Here is a 21,091-nt window from a genome sequence, read left to right as displayed (position 1 = left end):
GTGAAACTTTCAGAAGCAACTGGAAAGAGTACTTTTTAAATGAATATGGAATTTAATCATTAAAAAAAAAAAGAGGATGGGATCTTTTGCGGAGGGGCTTGAACTCAGAGCCTGGGTGCTGTCTCTGAGCTTTTCTGCTCAAGATTAGGGCTCTCCCATTTGAGCCACAGCTCTACTTGCAGTTTTCTGATGGTTAATTTGAGATGACAGTCTCATGGAGAATCACCCAGTCAGAGGGTTGCAGGCTGGGTCTGGTTTTCAGGGTTCACTCACCTTTGCGTGGCTCAGCAGGATAATCCGCACCAGAACGACGTTAATGTGGGCGCCCAAGGACTCGTCATGGTAGATTTCATTGACCTAAAAGACAATCAGAAAGGAATGACGCCCCCATCAAACCAGCCTCCTGAGTAAGGAGCTCTATGACTCTGCCATTTGCATCTCTTGTATCTTAGTGTGATTTTACTTTTATGGGCTTTTAAAAGAATATTTGAACATTATTCAGAGCAGGTGTCCACTGGCTTTCCAGATATTCACGGGGTCCACGGAAAATTCTCGACCTGCCACACATCCAGCACACAGCCTGTCTAGCATACGGGCTTGGAGCTAACCTGAGGCTTCTTTGCTTCCATGTCTCTCCCCATTCCCTCACTGTCCAAACAAGGATACCATGAGGAAAGTGGTCATCTGAAAACAGTGAAAGTCCTCACCCCAGGCTGGGGGGGGGGGGATCAAATTAGCTGGCAACCTTGGTCTTGGAATTCCCAGTTTCAGAAATGTGTGAAGTAAACTTCTGCTACATAAGCTCCCCTGCCTTGTGGTATTTGGTGATTCCTACCCAAGAGACTAGAAGTGGCCCTGAACCTGGGACTGGACGTCAGGGTTTGGGTCTGGATCTGAGCCTGTGACACCCACTGGGATGGTGATGGAGCCCCAGAAGGTGGGGCTTAGCGGGAGGAAGGAAGTTGGGTCTTTAGGGGTGGGCTCCCCTAGCCACTTCCTCTCAGCAGCCCTTAGGTGAGCAGCTCTGCCCCCCACCCCACCATCATGGGGTACTATAGGTCCAAAGCCACAGAGTCAGGTGGACCACAGACTGGATCCAGAAGCCAAACAAGGGAACAGGTGTTTGGTCACAGCCGTGGAAGCTGTGACCCCGGGCTTTGCTTTGACCTAAATGTTCCTCTGGAAGAGCTGGGCACAACTCCCCAGACCTTCCTGCTTTGGGTCTGTCCCTCCCTCGCCATCCCAAAGCCATTGCCTCCTTCCTCTGCCTAAGACTCTCCGTGGTTTCCCAGTGCCTTGGGTGGCAGCTGGCACCCAGGGCCTTTTCAAGCCAGACCCCGCTGGCTTCTCCAGCTCCCACTTTAGCTTCCTTCCAGCAGGGAACTCTGACTTCTGACCACTGCGGACGGCCAGTCTCCTTGCTTCGCTCTGCGGGCCTTCCTCCAAAGCCTGTAGCCTTCTCCTGCCATTGCTTAACGGCTCATGCCTGGAATTCCCACACTCCCCCTCCAGGCCCCAAATTCCTTAGATGTCTGGACAGCACTCGAAGACAGAAAATAGTAGCACTGAATGCATTTCAAAGGAGGAAGGCATGGACTCCTTGTGTAGACTGTCCCTATTTTGGAGTCTTCTTATCACTTTTGGGAGTAAAACTTAATTTCTTTCTATGACTTCAAGGCAAGGAAGAGCCAGCCTTGCTGCCTTTTCTAGGCTCTTCCCTATATAGTGGGCCTACCCCTACCTCAGGGCCTTTGCACTTGCCTTACACTGCCCCCTCCACTCCTGCCCCTAGCACAGTCTACCTGAGAATAGATTTTGGAGTTGCTGAATGAATGAATGAGTGAATGAATGACTTTGGAGAGTTCTAGAGGTCAGCATAGGCCTGCCATTCCCTGTAATAAAGAGGTTTCTAGCTATGTGGACAGTACCCCAACCACCAGCATCCCTCTGCCTCCAGCCCTGCCCTTCCACAGAGGCTGTGCACTGGGGAGAAGCAGCCGTTCTCAGCCCAGACAGCAGGGGAAGGGAGTGCAAGGACAATGACCTTGAGCCTGTCTGTAGAAATTGATCCTGGAATCTTTAAACCTTGGGGAAAAGGTTCAAAGCCGCAGCCCTTCTCGGAGAGAGGCCAAGGGCTCAGGCGTGCAGGGGAAACACATTGTAATTCGCCTTTCGCTTATGCAAAGATGCAGCCAAGATTCTGCTGCGGAATAGACAATAAGGAAGAGAAGGCTCAGCATGACAGTGGAAAAGTTTGCCTTGCTGGTGGCACTGTGTCACTGAGGGAGGGGTCGCCACCAGCCCTAGGAGTGACCTGTGGAAGCTGAGCAGGGGTCTCTCCCATTGTCAAAGTCAGTGGGTGCAGATGGGAGGCTAGTGGAGGAGCTGGGGGTTCTGTGTGGGGGAGGCTGTGGGCCTGGCTCGTTGGAGGGTGTGTGTGTGTGTGTGTGTGTGTGTGTGTGTGTGTGTGTGTGTGTGTGTGTGTGTGTGGCAGCTGGTGTGGTCCCCTGTCCCCCCAGGAGAGAATCCTGGACCTTGTGATGAGGGCCCTGATGAGTCCTGAACTGTCCCTGAAATATTTGGCTGAGAGTGAGAGAATCTGAAGAACAAATGAAAAGCAAAAGGGCTGGGGGCATGGTACGAGAGGCAAAGCACCTTGCCACACAAAAGCAAAAACGCTGAGGTTCAATCTCTGGCAACATAAAAAAAAAAATAGGGGAGGGGGGACATGTATTTACCAAGTACCTATTCTATGCTGACCGGTTGTCAGGTACTAAACATGAAAAATGAGGTAGGAAGACCCTCTCGGGTTCTCAAACTTAAGAGAGTACCTTTGTATGACCCTCTAGATCTTCCAAGACTTGTCCCCCAACTGCCACTCAACTCAGGGAGTAGCTCGTGAGGGACCCTGGGAGACAGAGAACGAGGGGGGAGCGACAGCCCACGAGCCCAGCACACATGTTGCCTCTATTTTCCTGACTCAGCTGTCATCCTCGCTGGAGCCCCCAAGAGGGACGAGCTCCTGGGTTGCCTCAAGCTGTCACTGAGCCCAGGCTTGCCTGTCCATCTTCGGGGACTCTCCCTCCTGTTTTGACAACTGTCGGCTCCCCAGGGGACAGAATGCCAAGGACAGACAGCTCCCAGGCTTGTGTATGAGCTGTCAGGAGCCATCACTGAGGAAGAAGAAAGACAAGGCTAAGCCAGGGGACAGATGTCCACAAGAAGAGACAGAAAAGTTGGCCTGTGCTCCCCATTTCAGAATCTTCCCTCGTCCCCTCACCCCGCGGCATCCCTGGCCCACGGGCCACCAATGGAGCCCACGGTGTTCTCAGCAAGTCTGTGCCACGTGACAGAGCCAAGTGAGCAGAAACACAGCTGGGCGCCAGCGGCTTGCGCCTGCCACCCTCGCGACTGAGATTTGAGGATTGAGATCGGAAGTCAGCGCGAGCTTCAGCCCAGGGAGGGAACTTTATGAGACCCTTACCTAAAATGAACAGGCCTCCTTACCCCCATAGCCTCCGCCCCCCAAAAGCCAGAAATACAGCTGTGGCTTAAGAGGTAGAGCATTAGCCTTGAGGGGGAAAAAAAGAAGAAGATAAACACACAGTAGATGTAGGAACTCCTGGGCATGGGGAGGGGCCATGCCTGGACGTACTGCCTGTCCACATCACCATACGACCACTCTGAGCCTGGCTGACCACACCCAGAAAGAGAACCTTGCTAGGCAAGAGGGCAACATAGAAACCACGATCTCCCTCCCTGCCAAGTGCTGGCAGGTATGATAGCTCAATCAGCATGAGTTTCTCCCCCCTCTGCTCTCAGTAAACCAAAGGCTTTATCCCAGCCCTAACTTTCTCCAGACACACATTTTTTACATTGCTAGATGACAAGCCAAGCCAACCTCCTTCTCTCCCTCAGCATCTTAAAATCAGGCCAGGTCTAAACTGTTTTACTGGGAGGTAATGATACTACTGGACCTTTGCACATGCTTTCCTACCACCCAGGGACCTCTGTGTTAGGCAGGGGCAGTAGCCTTATCTCCAGGGCCTCTCCTGATCCAGCTACCCCAGCCACCCTTCCCTTGTGAAATCAGCAGATGCTAGAAGTAGATTATTGTCCTCACCCTGTTCTCCCCCCTATACACTCTTGCTTGAGCAGGGGCTCAGAATGGGGTTATGTGAAGCAGGGGTTCCGAGGGACAGCCCACAGTCTTAGGAGGCTCCTCCAGGCAGCCAGCACCCGTCAAGCCCTTCTCTGAGGTTTACACAAATCTCCAGACATGGCATTAACCGCTCCTCTTCCTGGACACAGCATGGTGGAGGAGGAAGTTGACTGGGTAAAACCATCGGCTGGCCGCCTACAAGCCAGACTCGTCCTGCAGCTGGCTGGATGCTAATTCACCTGTGTAGCATGGGGTTCATATCAATTTGTGGCCCACATGGAGAAATAATTAGATTTCCCATGGAAATTGGATTTCCATCTTTTTCTTTTTTTAAGAAAAAGACCTGGCATGGTCACTGGCCTTGCTTAATTCTACAAGACCACAAGTGGGCGGAGCCCGGCAGCACCTCCTGGGGGTGTGGCTTTCCTGATGCTCTTCTCCCATCCAATCTCTAGTGAGTCCACCGCCCCCCCCCACCACACACACCCAGTATTCACTGCCATATGGCTCCCATCAGCACCTGAGCTGAGTGCAAAGCCGGACACACACTGGCCCTGACATCTGTATCTCCTGGTGACACACAGACCAGGGTTTAGAGGCCATGGGAACAAGGATGAGGAATAGGTTAGTGCCAAGAGGAGCCCTGGGAAGAAGGAAACTTTGCTCCTAGCCCTGAGCTATAGCCAGTCCCAAGATGCCCATGCTGGGAGGCCCAAATGCATCCCCCTCTTCCTCAACTTAAAAGGAGCCAAGTTCCTGTGTCCAGCGTCAGAGGTGACCTGCCCAAGCACAGGTGACTTTGGACTTGGGTCGGGGGGTGAGGCAAGATGCCTCCTGCCTGGATGGTTTGCAGTTCACAAGGTATCTGCCCCCCCCCCCACATTCCATGACCAACAGAAAACATTTCCTTCTGCCTTCTGCTATCCCCTGCTGCGGCCGCCGCTGCCGCCACCATCACCACCACCACCACGTGGCCCCAGCGTTCTTGAAAGTTGGTGAGAAATTGAGCCCAGATGCCTCCTGATTGTTTGCAAACCCTGGCAAGGCTTTGGTAAGTCAAGGCCAATTTCTGGATTAAATTAGAAAAGAAAAGAGGGAAAAATATCTGAGTCTTGGCACTGAGAGAAATCATTCATTCAATGGGAAATCATTCCAGAACATACTTCACGGAGGACCGTCCTCAGGTTGGAGGCAAAGGGCTGGCCTTGGCTATCCAGATAGGGACCCCGTACGCCATGTCCTCTGCAGACCTAAGCATGCTCTCCTCATGGGGCAGGACTCAGAGTCTGGCCACAAAGGCCTTAAGCCCAAGCCCCAGTGCCCACCTCTGCAATGCATATGCATGCTCACAAAATAAAACGAGAGCAAGCCTTGGAGCTATGTCTGAAACAGGATCTCCCAATGGCTGTGTGACACTGCAGTCCCCAAAAGAACTCTGAGAATTGATATCAACTTTTTGATTCCCTAATACTTAACACCTAGGGCTTTGAGATTATCTATGTATCTACATCTATCTCTCTCTATATATTTTTATCAGTGACACAAGGTGAAACAAATGGAGTGTTAATCACAATATTCCCTCTCAAAACTTTTGGGTCCTGGAGATGAACCTTCTTTGGAATCTCAAACATTAAATTTTACTCTGGATTTCCAATCAATCTGATCAACAGGTGATCAGTTTTTCCCCTGAACAGTCTGGTGATCTATTATTGCTTCTATTGACACCAGATGAATATTGTTTTGATGAAACTATGCCAAACTGGCTATGGGTGACCTCTTTATCAACAAGAGTAACTCTGGATGAGGTGTGAATGTCTGTATTCTGTTTTTCCTTTGAAAGGCAACTAACTACTGGTCCTTGGTGGCTTCTGAGGAGGAAAATGTTGTTCTACATCAAATGTCTTTTTTTTTCCCCAGAATTCACCCCATTGATGGTGCTACATGGTTATCAACAGACCAGTTGCTCCGTGGCCAGGCTCTGAGTCCTGCCCAATGAGGAGAGCAGTCAGGACTGGTTGATGAGTACCACATCTGTCTGCGAGCTGTGGACTGACAAGAGGAATGTGAAGAGCCACTGGCCAAGCCTTAGAGGTCCATGTGGGCTGTAGCTTGAGGTGCCATACACTCAGGGCTTCCCAGGCTGTGGTGGTGGTGGTGAAGTTCAAGTTCAGAAATGCACATCTCCCAGAATACCACCCCTCACTCCCATGACAACGGCCACTGGCTACACTGGCGATTTAAATCTACGCGCTGATTGATTACCAATTCCCCCACCCAGATGCTCCTGTGATAGATAAACAAGCATTGCTGGGCTGTGAAGGGATCAGAGCTCTCGTGCATGGTTGGTGAGAGTGGATAGTGAAAAACAGGATGGTGGTTCCTCCGGTGAAAAGAGGATGAACATATGAACATGTCTCTCAGGCCATCCACTTCTAGGTTTCCCCACTGGACTGGAAGGCAGTAGGGGCTTCTGGAAGGAATTCACAGGTTGAAGGCGGACCAGACTTTTACATCTATCTGTCTTGGAGACTCACAGTGACGACACTGTCACTGTCATATTGCATTGCAAATGCCGGGCACAGGCCCCACATGGCCAGATACCGGGAGCTCTGATTATGGCTTTATTACTATTATTATCATTACATTAAAGTTAATATGAGGCTAATTTTCCAAATCAATGGCAGATGAATAACATTCCTCAAAATAAAGCGCTCTCAGCGCATGCGAAGGGGCTTCTTCAGTCTGGCTCTGGAGGTTGAATTTGGGGGTGGCCATGGCTCCTCTGAGACAATGGGAGGAGGCAGAGCAGTGATTGCCCTCCAGTGTGCAGCATCCTTTCTTCTTGTCCCTAATATGCCTTGTCAACCCGGGCTTTGGGGACTCTGGCCTTGGTGCCAGCTTAGCACTTAAGGGCTCAGCGCCTGGGCCCACACAAAGCAGAACTGCTCAGCAGGCCCAGAGCCCATCTTCCTCTTCTGCCCACACGCCTGTGTCCCCATGGGCCTGGGTCACTGGGATGCCTTACCATCTGCCTGGATTTCCAGTCCACCTGCTGCCCAGGACTCAACCCCAGCTTCAAGCTCCCCCCACTCCCCGCCGCCAGCCTTACTTACAATGTTCATGAGTGTCAGCAGGTACTTCTGCACGTGCTCCTTCCCGTGAAACTGGACCACCGAGTCGTCCACGCCCAGCAGGACTTCGATGTTGTAGTCGTCATCTGTCACGTGCCTGCGTGCTCTCCGCCTAGAGCTGTTGACACGCTCCTCCAGGACGCCCAGGGCTCGGCTCAGGCTGTCCAGGTTCCCCCAGGAGGCTCCTAGAAGCAGATGACACTAGCCCCTAACATCTGGTCCAGACAGATGCTGCCCTCCAGCTATAAACCAGCCATGCAGGGGAATGAAGCTTAAGAAGCCTCCACCGAGGGGTCCAGGGCCTGGATGACCACCAACCCCAGCACCCCAGAATGCTGTCTCTGCTGCTTCCGTAGCTGTGGCTTCTGCCTCTAGTCCATCAACCTCTCACTGAGTGGAGAGCTCAACTTGGGTCAGAGCTCCAGTGAACAGCACTTCCTGAGATGTCAGCAGACTCACCAAGTGACCGTCAGCACCAATGAAGCCCCACACCATGCCACCCACTGCCTGCAGTGTCCCAACACTAGAACCCTGGAAGCCCTGCTCACCCCTCACTCCCCTGCCACAGTGTCTCTCAGAGCCAGGCCAGGCCATAGGTCATGTAGCCAGTGGCATTTCCATGACGGTCCTAGAGAAAGCGCTAGGACTACCAGAGGCTGAGGCAAAGGGGGTGAGAGACGAGCTAGTGCAGGGAAGCTGCCTCAGTACTTACTGGGTCTGTGGAACCTGGGCCCACTCTGCACATGTGTGCAGACATGCAACCATACATTTGTACATACGTGCATACAATATACACACATGTGCATGCAATGCACCCACATTCGCATGCACATACATGGATGTAATGTGCCTGCATACTTGCACACACATGTGCATGTACTGTGTACATGCACAGATATGCATGCAATGCACCCACATTTGTACATGCACACCCACACATATGTGCATGCATGCACTGTAGCTATACACTTGTACACATGTGGCACTAACTACCCAGGGCTATCCCAGAAGTAAGGACAAGGACACTGTCCTGCAGGCAGTGCCTGTGCAGAGCTGAGGCTCTGCTAAGCTGCTTGGAGATGATTCAGGGCCATCCCTGATACTCCCAGAGGAGATGCTAGGGACTTAAACCTGACAGAGGGGTTGAGGAATTGCTACTCTATTTTTATACACTTATTTCTTTGCATTTTCAAGGAGCAGGGACAGCTCACCTTCAGAGCCACCTTGGGAAGCAGAAAGATGGTAATTTCCATAGGAAAGTCTTCCCCTGGGAAGAGGCTGGACAAGACCTTCTGCCTCTATCAAGCTAAAGGTCCCCTCTCCCACAGGACAAAAGCAGACCACCGAGGCTCTCTTTAGAGCCAGACAGCATTTTAAATGACAAAAGTATTTGAAACTTAGGGGACTTCCCATGAAAAACTGTCTAGAATATCTGCTGATACTCAGCATTTCTCTTGAGGAATTTATGAGGAGAGCCCTCAGGTAAACTAGGGCGAGGAACTGAGAGCACACTTACAGATCGAGCACATAAAGCTTGGGTTACCAGGCCACCCACTTGATACCCTTGATTCCCCCTTGACCCTTAGAGCAGTGAACTCTCAAAACATCTCCTACAAGGGATACTGGGACCACTTTGAAGCCAGAACTGGTCGTGTCTCAAAGCACTTCTGCCAAGCAAGCATGGTTGTCAGCTGAACTGAATCCCAGAAGGCTTCCTAAAGATGCTTTAGAAATACCCATTTCAGCTGGGGGCTGGTGCCTCATGCCTATAACTCTAGCTACTCAGGAGGCTGAGACCAGAGGATCACGGTTTGAAGCTAGCCTGGGCAGCAAAGTCCATGAGACTCTTATCTCCAATCAACCAACTCAACACTGGGAGTGGCAATGTGGCTCAAGTGGCAGAGCACTAGCCTTGTTTGAAAAAGCTCAGGGACAGTGCCCAAGCCCTGAGTTCAAGGCCCTATGACCCCCCCCCAACCAAAAAAGAAAAGAAATACTCATTTCACCTCAAGAAGAATCATTCTTGTTGGTAACAAGATTCTCATTATGATTACTGGGAGAGTGATCTAGAACATTTCTGCAGTCCTAAAGTCCAGCCACGATAGAGAAGCCTCAAAGTGTAGGGGCAAAGCAGACCATAGAGACAGAAAGACAGGGTTCCTGGGGTTAGCGGGTAGGTTTAGCCCCTGCCATGAATTCTTGCCTGTGGATGCTTAGGCTTGCTAAGGACACAGGGAGCAGGACTGGAGCCTGGCCCTGCTGACCCCTGCCCTCTGTGCCAACAGGAAGGACCCGGAAGGCAAACTGCTGCTCATCTTCATCAATTACGGGCACCATCTTGGTTTTCATCACCATGGGCTTGACCTTGAAGTCCAGGCCTGTCTCTCAGGGAATTCCCGCTGCAAGGAAGATTGGCCAAGCAGCCAGCTCCTGTACAGTTCCAGCTGGATTCTTAGTGATCTCCTTTATACTGATTGGCCTTAGTCTTTGGGGCCGTTCATGAACTGAGCTGCCTGCCTGGCCTCTACTCCACTTGTTTCTTTCTAATCAAGAACAGTATTCTTCTCCTGCAGGTTCCCATAAGCTTGGAGACCTGAAGCTTGCTTGCCCCATCCATCCTTCATCCCTGGACCAGGCTGGGTACTGAACTGTGGATACAGTTCTGCCCATCTTCTGTAGAAGCAGAACAATGCTGCTCCTCGGCCCCCTTCCTGCACATGCAGCTTCTCCAACCAGAAGTCAGTGGTGACCCCCGCCTAGGGATCGCATAGATGGTGGACAGAGAAAACCCAGAACCCCGGCAATGACAACTTGGTACACTGAGGTCCCCAGCAAAGGAAGGTATCTGTCACAAGAATCACCACTTTTTTTGATGCTGGTCCTGAGGCTTGAACTAAGGGCCTAGATGCCGCCATGAGCTTCTTTTGCTCGTTATCATTTGAGCCAAATCTCCCTGTCCATTTATTTTTAAAAAGCAGTTTATTGGAGATCAGACTTTCTTGCTATGGCTAGCACTCAGATCTCAGCCTTCTTAGTAGTTAGGATTACAGGCACGAGCCACCAGTGCCCAGCCAAGAGTAACCAAGGAGGTGTTTTGTCCAGGTATTCCTTGTGCTTGGGGACCCTTCTAGATGGCAACTGAAACTCTTTTCTCACATCTTGAGTCTTCAGAGTGGAAAGGGAATCCATCAATAGATTGGGCAGAGGAAGAGAAAGTCAAAGAAGTCTGGGAATCATGAGCAGCTGCTACCCCAGGGCATGACTGGACCACAGTGGCCGAACTCAGCTGTGGGCCCACAAAACCCAAGGTGCTGCCTGTCCTCCTGAGCTTAGGGGCCAAGGGGTGTGTCTGCCAATGTCCTGGGAATGCCCACCAGGGCATTCAGGTCCCTGGAACAACACCATGTGTCAGAGGTGACAAAGCTCTGTCACCTCCAACAGTCAATCAATACTTACAGCGGGGAAGAGGCTCCTTGTGTTGCTCTTTATCCCCATTTGGGGTGCCATAGTTGGAAAAACAACAAAAGCAAAAAGGACTGGAGGTGTGAGTGGTAGAAAGCAAGCACAAAGCCCCGAGTTCAAACTCAATCCCGTCCCCACCCACTCCCCCTGCCAAAGAATAGGAGGATTGGGAGAGCTATTGATGAACGAATTCAAGAAAATTGCTATAACTAGAAGGTGTTGTTCCTAGAATGGAAGAACTCAGTTAGTACCCAGCATAGTGGAAGAAAACAGACCCGCATTGTGAGATTTCAGGGCACAGGAGAATCTACACATTTCTATAGGAGATAAAAAGAGACCACAGAGAACTCAAATCAGCAGAAGCAGGAGAAGCAATGGAGCGAGATCTTCAAAATTCTGAAGGCACGTGGTTTCCTAGCTGTAATCTCTACATCCAAATTCTGGATCAAGTAGTCAGGTGGAACAAAGACATTTTCATACTTATGAGCTCCCAGAACATGTACCTGCCAAACACCATTCTAAAAAAGCTACTGAAGGATGCGCTCCCTCAAAACCAAACGAGATAACCAGGAAAGAGCCAGCTATGAGATGCAGCAAAGAAAAGATCCAAGACAGAAGAAATGACAAGATAATCCTCTGGAAGGTGGATTAAAAAGTGATCCTTAGATGACAGTTCTATTCCAGATGTGGAAAGCAAGTACTTCAACCCAAGAGGCTCCATCATCACCAACCCACCCCCCTGACAGGGGCCCATCTTTTTTAGCCTAAGGACAGAAGAGCCAGGAGAGCTTATCTGTTCTTGGAGTTCTACTAAACATTATTTGGCTTGATTTGACCATGTGCTACTGTGGCTTTCTCCTTTCCTGCTCTGCTGAGGGCAGACATATCATACTTAGAAGCCAAGTACAAGGCCAGATCCTTTCCTCTGACCATATTTGAGCTATCAAGGACCCAACGCAAATCTTAGCCATGTCAGATCTCCAACTTCCCTTTTTTTTCCAACTCTTCCTCCGTGTGTGTGTGTGTGTGTGTGTGTGTGTGTGTGTGTGTGTGTGTGTTGGGACTAGAACTCAGAAGCATACACTTGTGTCTCTTTGACCTACACAAGTCCTGCCTACCTTCTCCATTTTCCTTTCTGTAATCTTTTTTTTTTAAAATAGTAGTAATATTCAGAAACAGAGCCCTCACCTTTGCTAGTAATTGCCCACTTGGGCCATATCCTTAGCCCTTGTTGCTGTAGATACATTACATATAAATAAAATCTCAGGCTTTTTGCCCAGTCCCTGACCACTGAACTGGGATTACAGGTGTGCATCGCCATGCCCAGAAACTGCTTCTCCTGCTGGGACAGCCCTCCCCACCCCACCCCTGGTTCCAGCACCTCTGGAACTGCATTGTACCATCTTGTATCTTTCCGTATACACACGCTAATAAATGGTCTTGAGGTTCACTGACCCAACTGGGCCAATTTGGGTACTTGTAGAAGTGATCTTGGTTCCTCTTTGAGGGTGGGTCAATCACCAAGGAAGCTCTGGGCAGTGAATCGGGCCTGAGGCCCGAGGGTTCGAGGGGCTGCCCATTCCTCAGTAAAGGACAGAACTGAGATGCAGTGCAACAGCTACTGGTGTAGCCCTCACTCCTCCATTCTACCTTGAGTCATAAAAATGACACTGGATGAGCCTTCTGTTGCAGTTGCCAAAATTAATTCAGATTCAGTAATAAAGTTATAAAGCCTGGGATGAAATAATCATAATGAGCTCCTTTTAATAAAACTCACCAGTGGGACTCTATACTGATGGTTCCCACGGGACACTGCTTCCCAGTGCCTCCAAAGAGCCTGCCTGCTGCCAGACAGGCCTCTTGCCTTGTCCTGATTATGCACCTACCTAAACATATTTTATCTTAATGAGCATCTTTAGATGCATCTGCAGTCACAGAGCAATGGTCTCTTGAGAGTTCAGAACGGAAGGGGTGACCTTCCTGCCTTCAGACAACCTCCCCTCGATAGACAGTCTAGCCGTGTGCTCGGTGAAGCTGCTGCTACCTGCAGGGTAGGCCTAGGGAGGCCACCCTTCTAGCCATTAGGGAGTGCTCCGAGGGTGTCCTCACCACACCTGTCTCTTTCCCACTAGTCATATTCAGGTGGCCACTGATACATCACTACCTCGACTCCTTGGTGCTAGGACTGAGTTCCCATGACTTTCTGTCTCATGCAACCACAGCAGTCCTAGCAAGACCCCAATGAGACACAATCATAGGCATTGGTCTCAGCTAGGTTTGGTTTTTGCCAGAGCTCCTGGGGTGTCCTGAGGTGTCTGACCTGTCACTACTCAGCTTTCTGAGGAGCCACCATGTGGGGAGTCGGCTGTGTCCTTAAAGGACTGCAGTCCAGGGGCAGAGGTCAGGTTCTGTCCTTGTCCTCAGGATGTTATGTGACAGGGTCCCAGTGGAAGGGTGAAAGCCACTGGGATTGCACCCCAACCAGGTGGGCTGTGATGGATGTTGGGACTTCTGGGAACTTCTCCAACTTCTCCCTGCAGCAGGGCTCAGGGACCTGCTGGTCTGCCAACCTCACCTAGAGGTTCCAAAACTCCCCCCTCATTCTGCCACTACCAGCAGCTAAACTGCCAAAGCTCCTTCATGCTCTCCTGCATTCCCAGTGCCACTTTCCAGCACCTTCTACAGCCTGTTCCCCTTCATCCTCTCGAAGGCTTCTGAAGCAACTGGTTGCTGGGGCCACGGGGACACAAGGAGGCTGCCAGCAGAGTGTCTGGGAACCTGTGCACTGGATGAGTACGTGCTGATGATGCCAAAGAGGGTCCCGGGGACCCATACCAGCCTCCAGGACACCACCAAACCTCCTGTGTGCTGGGCAGCAGGCCCAGGGGAGGGAACTGGCCCCGAGTTCTAGCACAGCGACTCTCCGACACACAGCAGCCAGATGGTGGGAACCAATGGAGAGGCTTAGCAGATCGTTTAATGAAAATATTTACTGTGAACTTCAGAACAAAACATAGACACCCACAGGTCGCAACAGAAGGGAGGATTCCCTGGGATTTTGCCTCCAATGTGGGGGAAGCATGGGACTGGTAAGTAGGGCACTGGTGGCCAACAATGCAGAGCCCTCCGTGGCCAGAACTTCAGCCTGTGCATGGCTTATAAAAGCACCTCCTAAAGGGAAGAAGGGAAGGTCCCTGATTCCAGCCCAGTGCACAGAGTTCCTGATTTGGACATCTGGATGCTTCCTGGACATCAGAGACCTCACCTTCTGATTGTCCCTATCCTCGTCCATCTGCTCCTCACTAGGGACATGCAGCCTGCCTCCTCTTCTCCCACAAAGATGCCACCTTTCTCATCCTAAGAGTCTCTAAGACCCGCCTCCTCTGACGCATGCTCTAGGCCACCATCCTAACCCATGCACCCTGTTTAATCTCTGGATTCCCCAAATCTGCCAACCTTGACTTCCCTTCTCAGCCATGGCACCTTTAGTCACGTAGAGTGGGTAAAGGCACTGTGGGGTAGAGTGCCAACGCATGCAGGAGGGTGGGACCCACAGCTCCCCCTGGCAAGTGTTGGGCCTTTAGTGAGGCTTCAGAGTGGGCCACATGTCCCACTAAGACACCTGCCCCTGAAGAATTCTCTAGATACCTCAGAGCAGCACGACAGTAAACTATTCCCACCGGTAATGCCAATGAAGATGGTTTTACCAATGCTCACGTGATCAGGGTTTGTCCCCTCCCATGCTCAGTTGAGGCCAAACCCTCATTATAAGATGTATATTGAGAGGTAGAATCTTCAAGGGATGAACAGGGATCTGTCCTTATGGACAGATTTATCTACATCCAGCTCGTGGATTGATGGATGAATGGTTGAGCTTGGAAGGAGGTTGCTATAGAAACCAGTTTGGCTAGGTCTTTCTCCATGAGATGCCCTAAATCACAGGACTCTCTGACAAGAAGGCCATCACCAGAGGTATCCCCTTGACCTTGGGCAGAACTGTGCTCACAAACAACCTCTTTGCTTTATCACTTGCCTAGTTTGTAGTAGATTCTGTTATTGGTCACAGAAAATGGACTAAGTGGGAGGTGAGGGGAAAGGCCTTTGCAAATATCCTCTTGCTTGTTGGTTGGTTGAGGGCTTCTGTTAAGATGGTGAAGAAAGGAGCCCAGGCAGGCCAAATAGCAGCCAGGCACACCTGTCTGGCTTCAGCATCCAGCTTTATTCAGTGCATCCCAGAGTCTTGATGGGCCCAGGAGACCGGAAGCTGCTGAAGGCACCTGGTCATGTTGGGAACTGGTCCCAGAGTGACTTCCATCATGACTTGATGGGGATAAGCACACATTGAGAGCCACCATAAAAGTAAGGGAGGGCTCTGGAACCGGGGGCTTCAACAGGCACTGGGAGAGGCAGAAAAAATGCCATGTTTCTGCTTCGACACTGAGGAAATCTGGCTGTTTCCCTCCTAGGCCATTCAGTCCTCCTCTTTCCCTGGGTCAGATTCATGCGAACGCTCAGATGCTCCGAGCAGAAGTGTGGATTGGACAGCATTACTGAAACGTCAAGAATCTGTTTTCAGGGTCCCTGGAGAGACACATGGGATTTGCCCATTTCCCAGAGCTTCCTGCGATGGGTAGAGAGGACACCTGGAAAGGTGGGCAGCTCCTTGGATGTGCTGACAGGAGCCCCATGTAGAGGCCACCTGGCCTGTCTCCTCTTCCAGTTCTCTTCTCAAATCCTGGTTGGTCTAGGACACCGGACACTTTTGCCCTCTCCCAGCAAGTGTTAGGCACCACCTTTGTCCCTCCCTTTTTCTTGCTGCCAGGCCCCCAAACCACATGCATTTTCCATGCTATCTCAGCCCCTACTTGGAGCACAGCCAAGGCTGCCCTTCCTGTCTGCTTTTCTGGCTTCTCTCCTGTCCTCTGTGGGCAGGAAGTATGGCAGCTTGTCTGCGAGCCTCTTCCCTTGGCTTGCCACCCCCACAGGTGAATCTCAAGGTGTGCTCTGCCAGACTTGTGACAGAGATCCAGAGGCAAGGTGTATCTCTGAGCTCTTGATCCTATCACCCAATCATAAAGACACTGGATTTATCTCCTGTTTGTTTTCTCATGGAAACTTGCTGCCTACAGAGCTGGAGATAAGAGCATTGGTTAACCCAGACTGACTGCCACGTGCCCCTTTCACATGATGCTTCTTGCCAGAGAAAGGCCTCAAGCTTCAGGGGAAGAGAGAAGGGCAGGGGTTCCCTGCTCCCCCAAAGCCTTGGAGGCACTGCTGTGCTCCCCACGTGGGACCAAGACAGCTTCAGGCCATAGTGTTGACGGGGCTTAATTTGATCAGCCCCATTTAGAGAAGGAGGAGATCAGAAAGCAGAGCAAGTGCTGAGTCCTGGGAATTTAATCCGTGGCCCAGGGCTTTTCCTCATAAACAGGATGTAAGGAGGGTGAGGGGACACGCTCAAAGTTCAGATTCTGGGGCTACCCAGAGAACTTGGAAGGGGAAGTGGGCAGAGATGGAGTCTCCCAGCCGGCAGAGAGGATGGTACAGGACCATCTCAACAGGCAGCAAGGACAAGCTCAAGGATATCTCACAGGCTTCAAGGACAAGCTCAGATAGGTGAGACTACAAATATCACCAGGAATCTACTTGAAAAAGTTTAGGGGTCCTTCTCCTGGTTAGATGCTGGTGTGATCCTTCCCAGCAGCTACTGGTAATGGAGACCATCTGAACAATGAATGAGTTTATAGCATGGGATAAGAGAGGACAGTGCCTGAGAAAGGATGCCGGCTCTAACTCCCACCAAGGGACTGAAAGAGTGCCAAGACCCCTACCCACACATTTGCCATCTTCTTCTACCTCTGAAGCTAGACCAAGCTTCTCCCTCACCTGGCCCCTCAACTTGACTGCCATGTTCTCTCTGGTAAACCTTGCTCTTCTTTTAGGTCCAGCCATGACTGGCCTCTGGCTGGGGCAGTCCCTGTATGACACCCCATCTGCTGGCCCTCCATCAGGTCACAGAGGGGCAAATTCCATATATGCTCTTTCAAACAGAAAAGTTCACCCATCCATTTGTGCCATTATGTGAAGCATTTCCATCACCAGGATCTGTGCTCTATCACATCCAATATGAGCCTAGGGGCCTTAATCACCATCACCGAGGCATCTATCACACACACACACACACACACACACACACACACACACACACACACCCTTGCTCATATTCACACTCGTGCATGCCCACTCTACATTCCCACCCACACATTTCTCACATACAGACATGCACACACATTTGCCACTACATGCAAGCACATTCACAGGCCTTCTCCCTATCGTGAAACCTCTTAGAAGATGGAAGCAAATTCTGCTTCCCCTCCAGGACTCCCAGGCAACTCTGTGGAGCTTTACCAAAAACATAAATAACCTGGACTAACTCTACCTGTTAGATACATGCAAAACTATTGCTAGCTCAGCCCTTTGGAGCAAGCTGGGCTGGGAGGGTAAGAGGAAGCTGCAGGTGGTTGCAGCCTTACTGGTATAGGTGCTAGCAACAGCATATTGGAAGGAGATATGGCTGCTTCTGTTTTGCCTATTGCAGGCAGGATAGTGGACACTGAGTGTGCGCACTAGAGGCATGCACAGTAGGGCTCGAAGACCACTGCCCTCTTCTCTCCTGGTGCAAGCCGTTGCTATGGCTTCCAGCGCATTCACAACCCTCAGGCACCAGCCCGACCAGCATGCCGTTGGCCAGGGGCCTCAGGCCAAATGCAACCCTCACTCAGCCACCCCCCCTCCTGAACCTCCGTGTTCCTGTTATGCCATGCAAAGACTCAGGTGGCTCTTGGGGGCCAGGAGAGTATGTTTCACAATGTCCCTCTCTCCCAGACCCAGATGCATTCGGTACTAATTCTAAACACAGAAATAGTCTGCATTTCCAGAGGGAAATATGTACGCTCTCATTTTTTCCTTGAAACAGGCAGCCTTTTTGGCTTATCTTTTGTTTTCAAACTCTTAACCGAGAAATGTTTTGCTCCCATAAGAAAAGCCATGTGGGAGTGTGGAACAAGATGGCAGGATGAGCTCCTGGCAAGGATGTCTCCAGAGTAAAGGGTCCATGCTAGTGGGCCTTCTTATTTGTGAAAGGAGATTTTGTTTAACAATCGTTGAAGATTTGCTTTGAAGTCTCTGGGTTTGAAATAACAGCAAACAATTTTAAACCAGTGGAAGGTCAGCAAGGTTTGTGAAATGCGACGATGCTAGGCGCCAGGTCAATGTGCAATCTGACTGTAATCCTGACCCCTCTTTCTGTCTGGAAAGCATCAGAGGACAGTCATATTCTGACAAGCAAGAGGAAGCCTACCTGCCCTCCACTGGAAGTTCCTAGCCATAGCCCACACCCACTTGTGGCCTGCATACTTTGTCCCTTCTGGCAGACAGCTCCTGGTAGATGTGACTTACTGAGGAATGCTTACACACAGACTCTGGCACACAGTCTGGGTGCCAGACTACTCTTTCTCCCTCAGTGTCTTAGTTTAGTATTGCATATAACCAATGGTTCATCCAAGATCATCTGAACTTCAGGCAAAGAACATTAATTCCTTTACTATGTAAAGAGCTATTGCCAATCAAGAAGAAATAACCTAGAAATCCAAAAGGGAAATGGACAAATGGCTTTAACAGACAGTTCTCTGAAAAGAACATCAAGCGGCTTTTAAATAAAGAGCAATTCAAACTCTTTTTGTTGTTGTTGCCAGTCCTGGAGCTTGAACTCAGGGCCCAAGTGCTATCCCTGAGCCTCTTTGTGCTGAAGGCTAGTGCTCTACCACGTTTCTGAGAATGTAATGGAGATAAGAGTATCATAGACTTTTCCACCTGGGCTGGTTTCAAACCACGATCCTCAGATCTCAATCTCCTGAATAGTTAGGATTAAGGCATGAACCACTGGCAGCTTCAAACTCTTTTTTTTTTAAACAAAAGAAATACTTGCACCAGAATATCAATATAAAAATAGATGGACCTGAGGGATGTTTTGAGAAAAAAGATATATTGAATACAGTCTCCCAGGAAGGGAAAGTGATCATCTATATCAAAACTGAAATCCTCTGAACCTTCAAATCCAGTTGAATTATTTAATCTTACACATGTCCTCAAACAAGTGGAAGTAAGTAGAAATAAATTGAAATAATGAGTATTTAAAAAAAAAACACAACCCTACATCCCAGTCAAAGTCTACTGAAATAAGTAATTCCTATAATGGAATATCTAGGCAGAAAAAAAAATCCCTGTAATACCAATAAGAGCATTCTTCAACATATACTACCTGGCTACAGGAAATGCAGCACAGCATACAATATGTAAAATGAAAAGGCAAATATACATACACATACAACACAAAAATCTTTTGAGCCAGAGCTTTCAGTTCTAGCACTATACACACACACACACACACACACACACACACACACACACACACACACACTCACACACTCACATCCCTGGGAAACAGTAGGAAAAGTGAAGAGTAGCTAGCTATACAGAAAAGATGGGAGATCCTGAACAGCAGGTAGGGAATCCAGAGGCAGGAGACAGCAGTAAGTCAGGCTGGCTGGTTGGCCGTTTGTCCTTTCACACAGCTGCAATCCATCAGTCCATCCACAAAGCAAGTCATATGTAGGCAGGAAAAGCCAGGCATCTCAGTGGGTGGCCAAGGGTGGGCCTCACCCAAGGGAGCACGGAAAAGCCAAGGATCCACAGTGAGGCCTGGCTCCCTCATGGGCTGTGCACTTGGCAGCTCAGGGGAAGCCACCCTGACAACCGCAAAAATCCAGGATGGAAACAGTGTGGCACTTTCCCCTTAGACTAACCCTGGGCATGGGCATGGCAGGATGGGAGGGCTCAGGAGCCCATCGCTGAGACTCTCAGCGGCAGGACAGCCAGGAAGTAGTCCATGTGCTCTTAGAGACCAAGGACCAACAGGACTGCGATCACAGAGTTGGTGAATGGGACCTGTGTCTCCACTTCCCAGATGACCTCAAGGACTGCAGGCCCCAGACACATGGTAGGGACTCTGCTATACCCTCGGAGAGGGCTCAGTGAGGAAGTCATGGGGCTTAAGGAGCATGACCAAGGACTTAAAAGGGCACTACCGAGGGTGACCCTGCATGGGGAGTGAAGGCAGAAGAGGTTAGGGTAGCCATGCTTTGAGAGAAAGGGCTAGGTCTCCCCTATGGAGAGAGGGGTTTGGCTGGAGGGTGGTCAGGGGAAGTTTCAGCTGTGGGATTGCCTTGGGTGATAACATTAAAAAAAAAAGTCCAAATGACTGCAAATAGGAGTGTGCCAGTGGACAGAGAGTGGTTATCGATTCCGGTTCACCTCCTCCACAGGATTCTGTCTGGATGCCTGCCAGCTCTCCTGTCCTCCCCAGCCACCAAGCAGCCAATAGGCAGACTTGCTATAGCCCAAGCCCAAGGGCCCTCCCCAACCTGCCTGGGTGTGATATGGAAGGAGTCCCCACAACCACGGCTTTGCATCCTTTGATATCTTCTGCACCCGAGCAGCCAGAGCAGGTGGGTTGGAACCCACCGCCTCAGCACATGTCTAAGTCTGGTATCCCTGCCCTTGACCCTACAGAATCCCATTTAGCCGAACCCAGTTGGTGTCATGGCCCTGCCAGTTTCCTTTCTGAGCACCTACAGAACATCCAGAAGGTGCCAGGTCTCTGGTGGCCCAATCACACTTGTCACCTTATTCAACATCGGCACCCATACCCCATGCCCTTTTGTGACCAGGGAGTTAGTTTCAAGTCAACTCTGGACAGATGTCTCAGTGGTTGGCCTGGGAAAAGCTCAGTCAGTCTGGGAATCCCTGTGCTCCCCACCCACTCCCAGGGGAGGTGAAAGGCAACCACTCAGCAGAGAGACTGGTATCTCTCTGGATATTGATCCCAAAGAGACACTCCCTCCCCACCCAGCCATGTGACAAGGCCAGGCATCTCCGCTCTGAGCCTCAGTTTCACCATCTGATATAAATGCATAATTGCCCTTAAAATAAATGCTCAGTGCATGACCAAAAAAAAAAAAAAAAAAAAAAAAAAGAGCTGAGTCTCAGCTTCCTTCTGTCCTCTTGAAGGAATCGAAGGAGGAAACAGCCAGAAACTCAGACTCAAGTGGCTTACAATTGACCAGTCACAAACACTGGGCCTTCCACCCATATCCATGACAAACCATGTCAGTGACACCCAGCCTTCTGCCAGCCTCTGCTGCCACCAGCATATGTTCTTCTTGGGGGTCCTGTCCCCAGTCAGGGTTGAGGGGTATATCCCCCAAGATGTTGCCCT

The 21,091-nt window shown here is 50.4% G+C and overlaps 1 protein-coding gene across 1 annotated transcript in view; it reads right to left on the bottom strand.

Moving 5' to 3' along the window:
* Adamts2 (ADAM metallopeptidase with thrombospondin type 1 motif 2) overlaps window positions 1-21,091 on the bottom strand; it is a 136,543-nt gene that overhangs the window by 26,183 nt on the left and 89,269 nt on the right. The window contains exons 4-5 of the mRNA XM_090321145.1: window positions 7,276-7,478; window positions 274-357 (exon numbers count right to left, since the gene is read on the bottom strand). Of these exons, the coding sequence (XP_090177271.1) occupies window positions 274-357; window positions 7,276-7,478 (287 nt within the window). The remainder of the gene's footprint in view (window positions 1-273; window positions 358-7,275; window positions 7,479-21,091) is intronic.

The sequence above is a fragment of the Megascapheus bottae genome, chromosome 29 (genome assembly GCF_031878675.1).
Source record: "Megascapheus bottae isolate mThoBot1 chromosome 29, mThoBot2.hap1, whole genome shotgun sequence".
Taxonomy (NCBI): Eukaryota; Metazoa; Chordata; class Mammalia; order Rodentia; family Geomyidae; genus Megascapheus; species Megascapheus bottae.
This window is presented reverse-complemented; position numbering and strand designations above follow the sequence as displayed.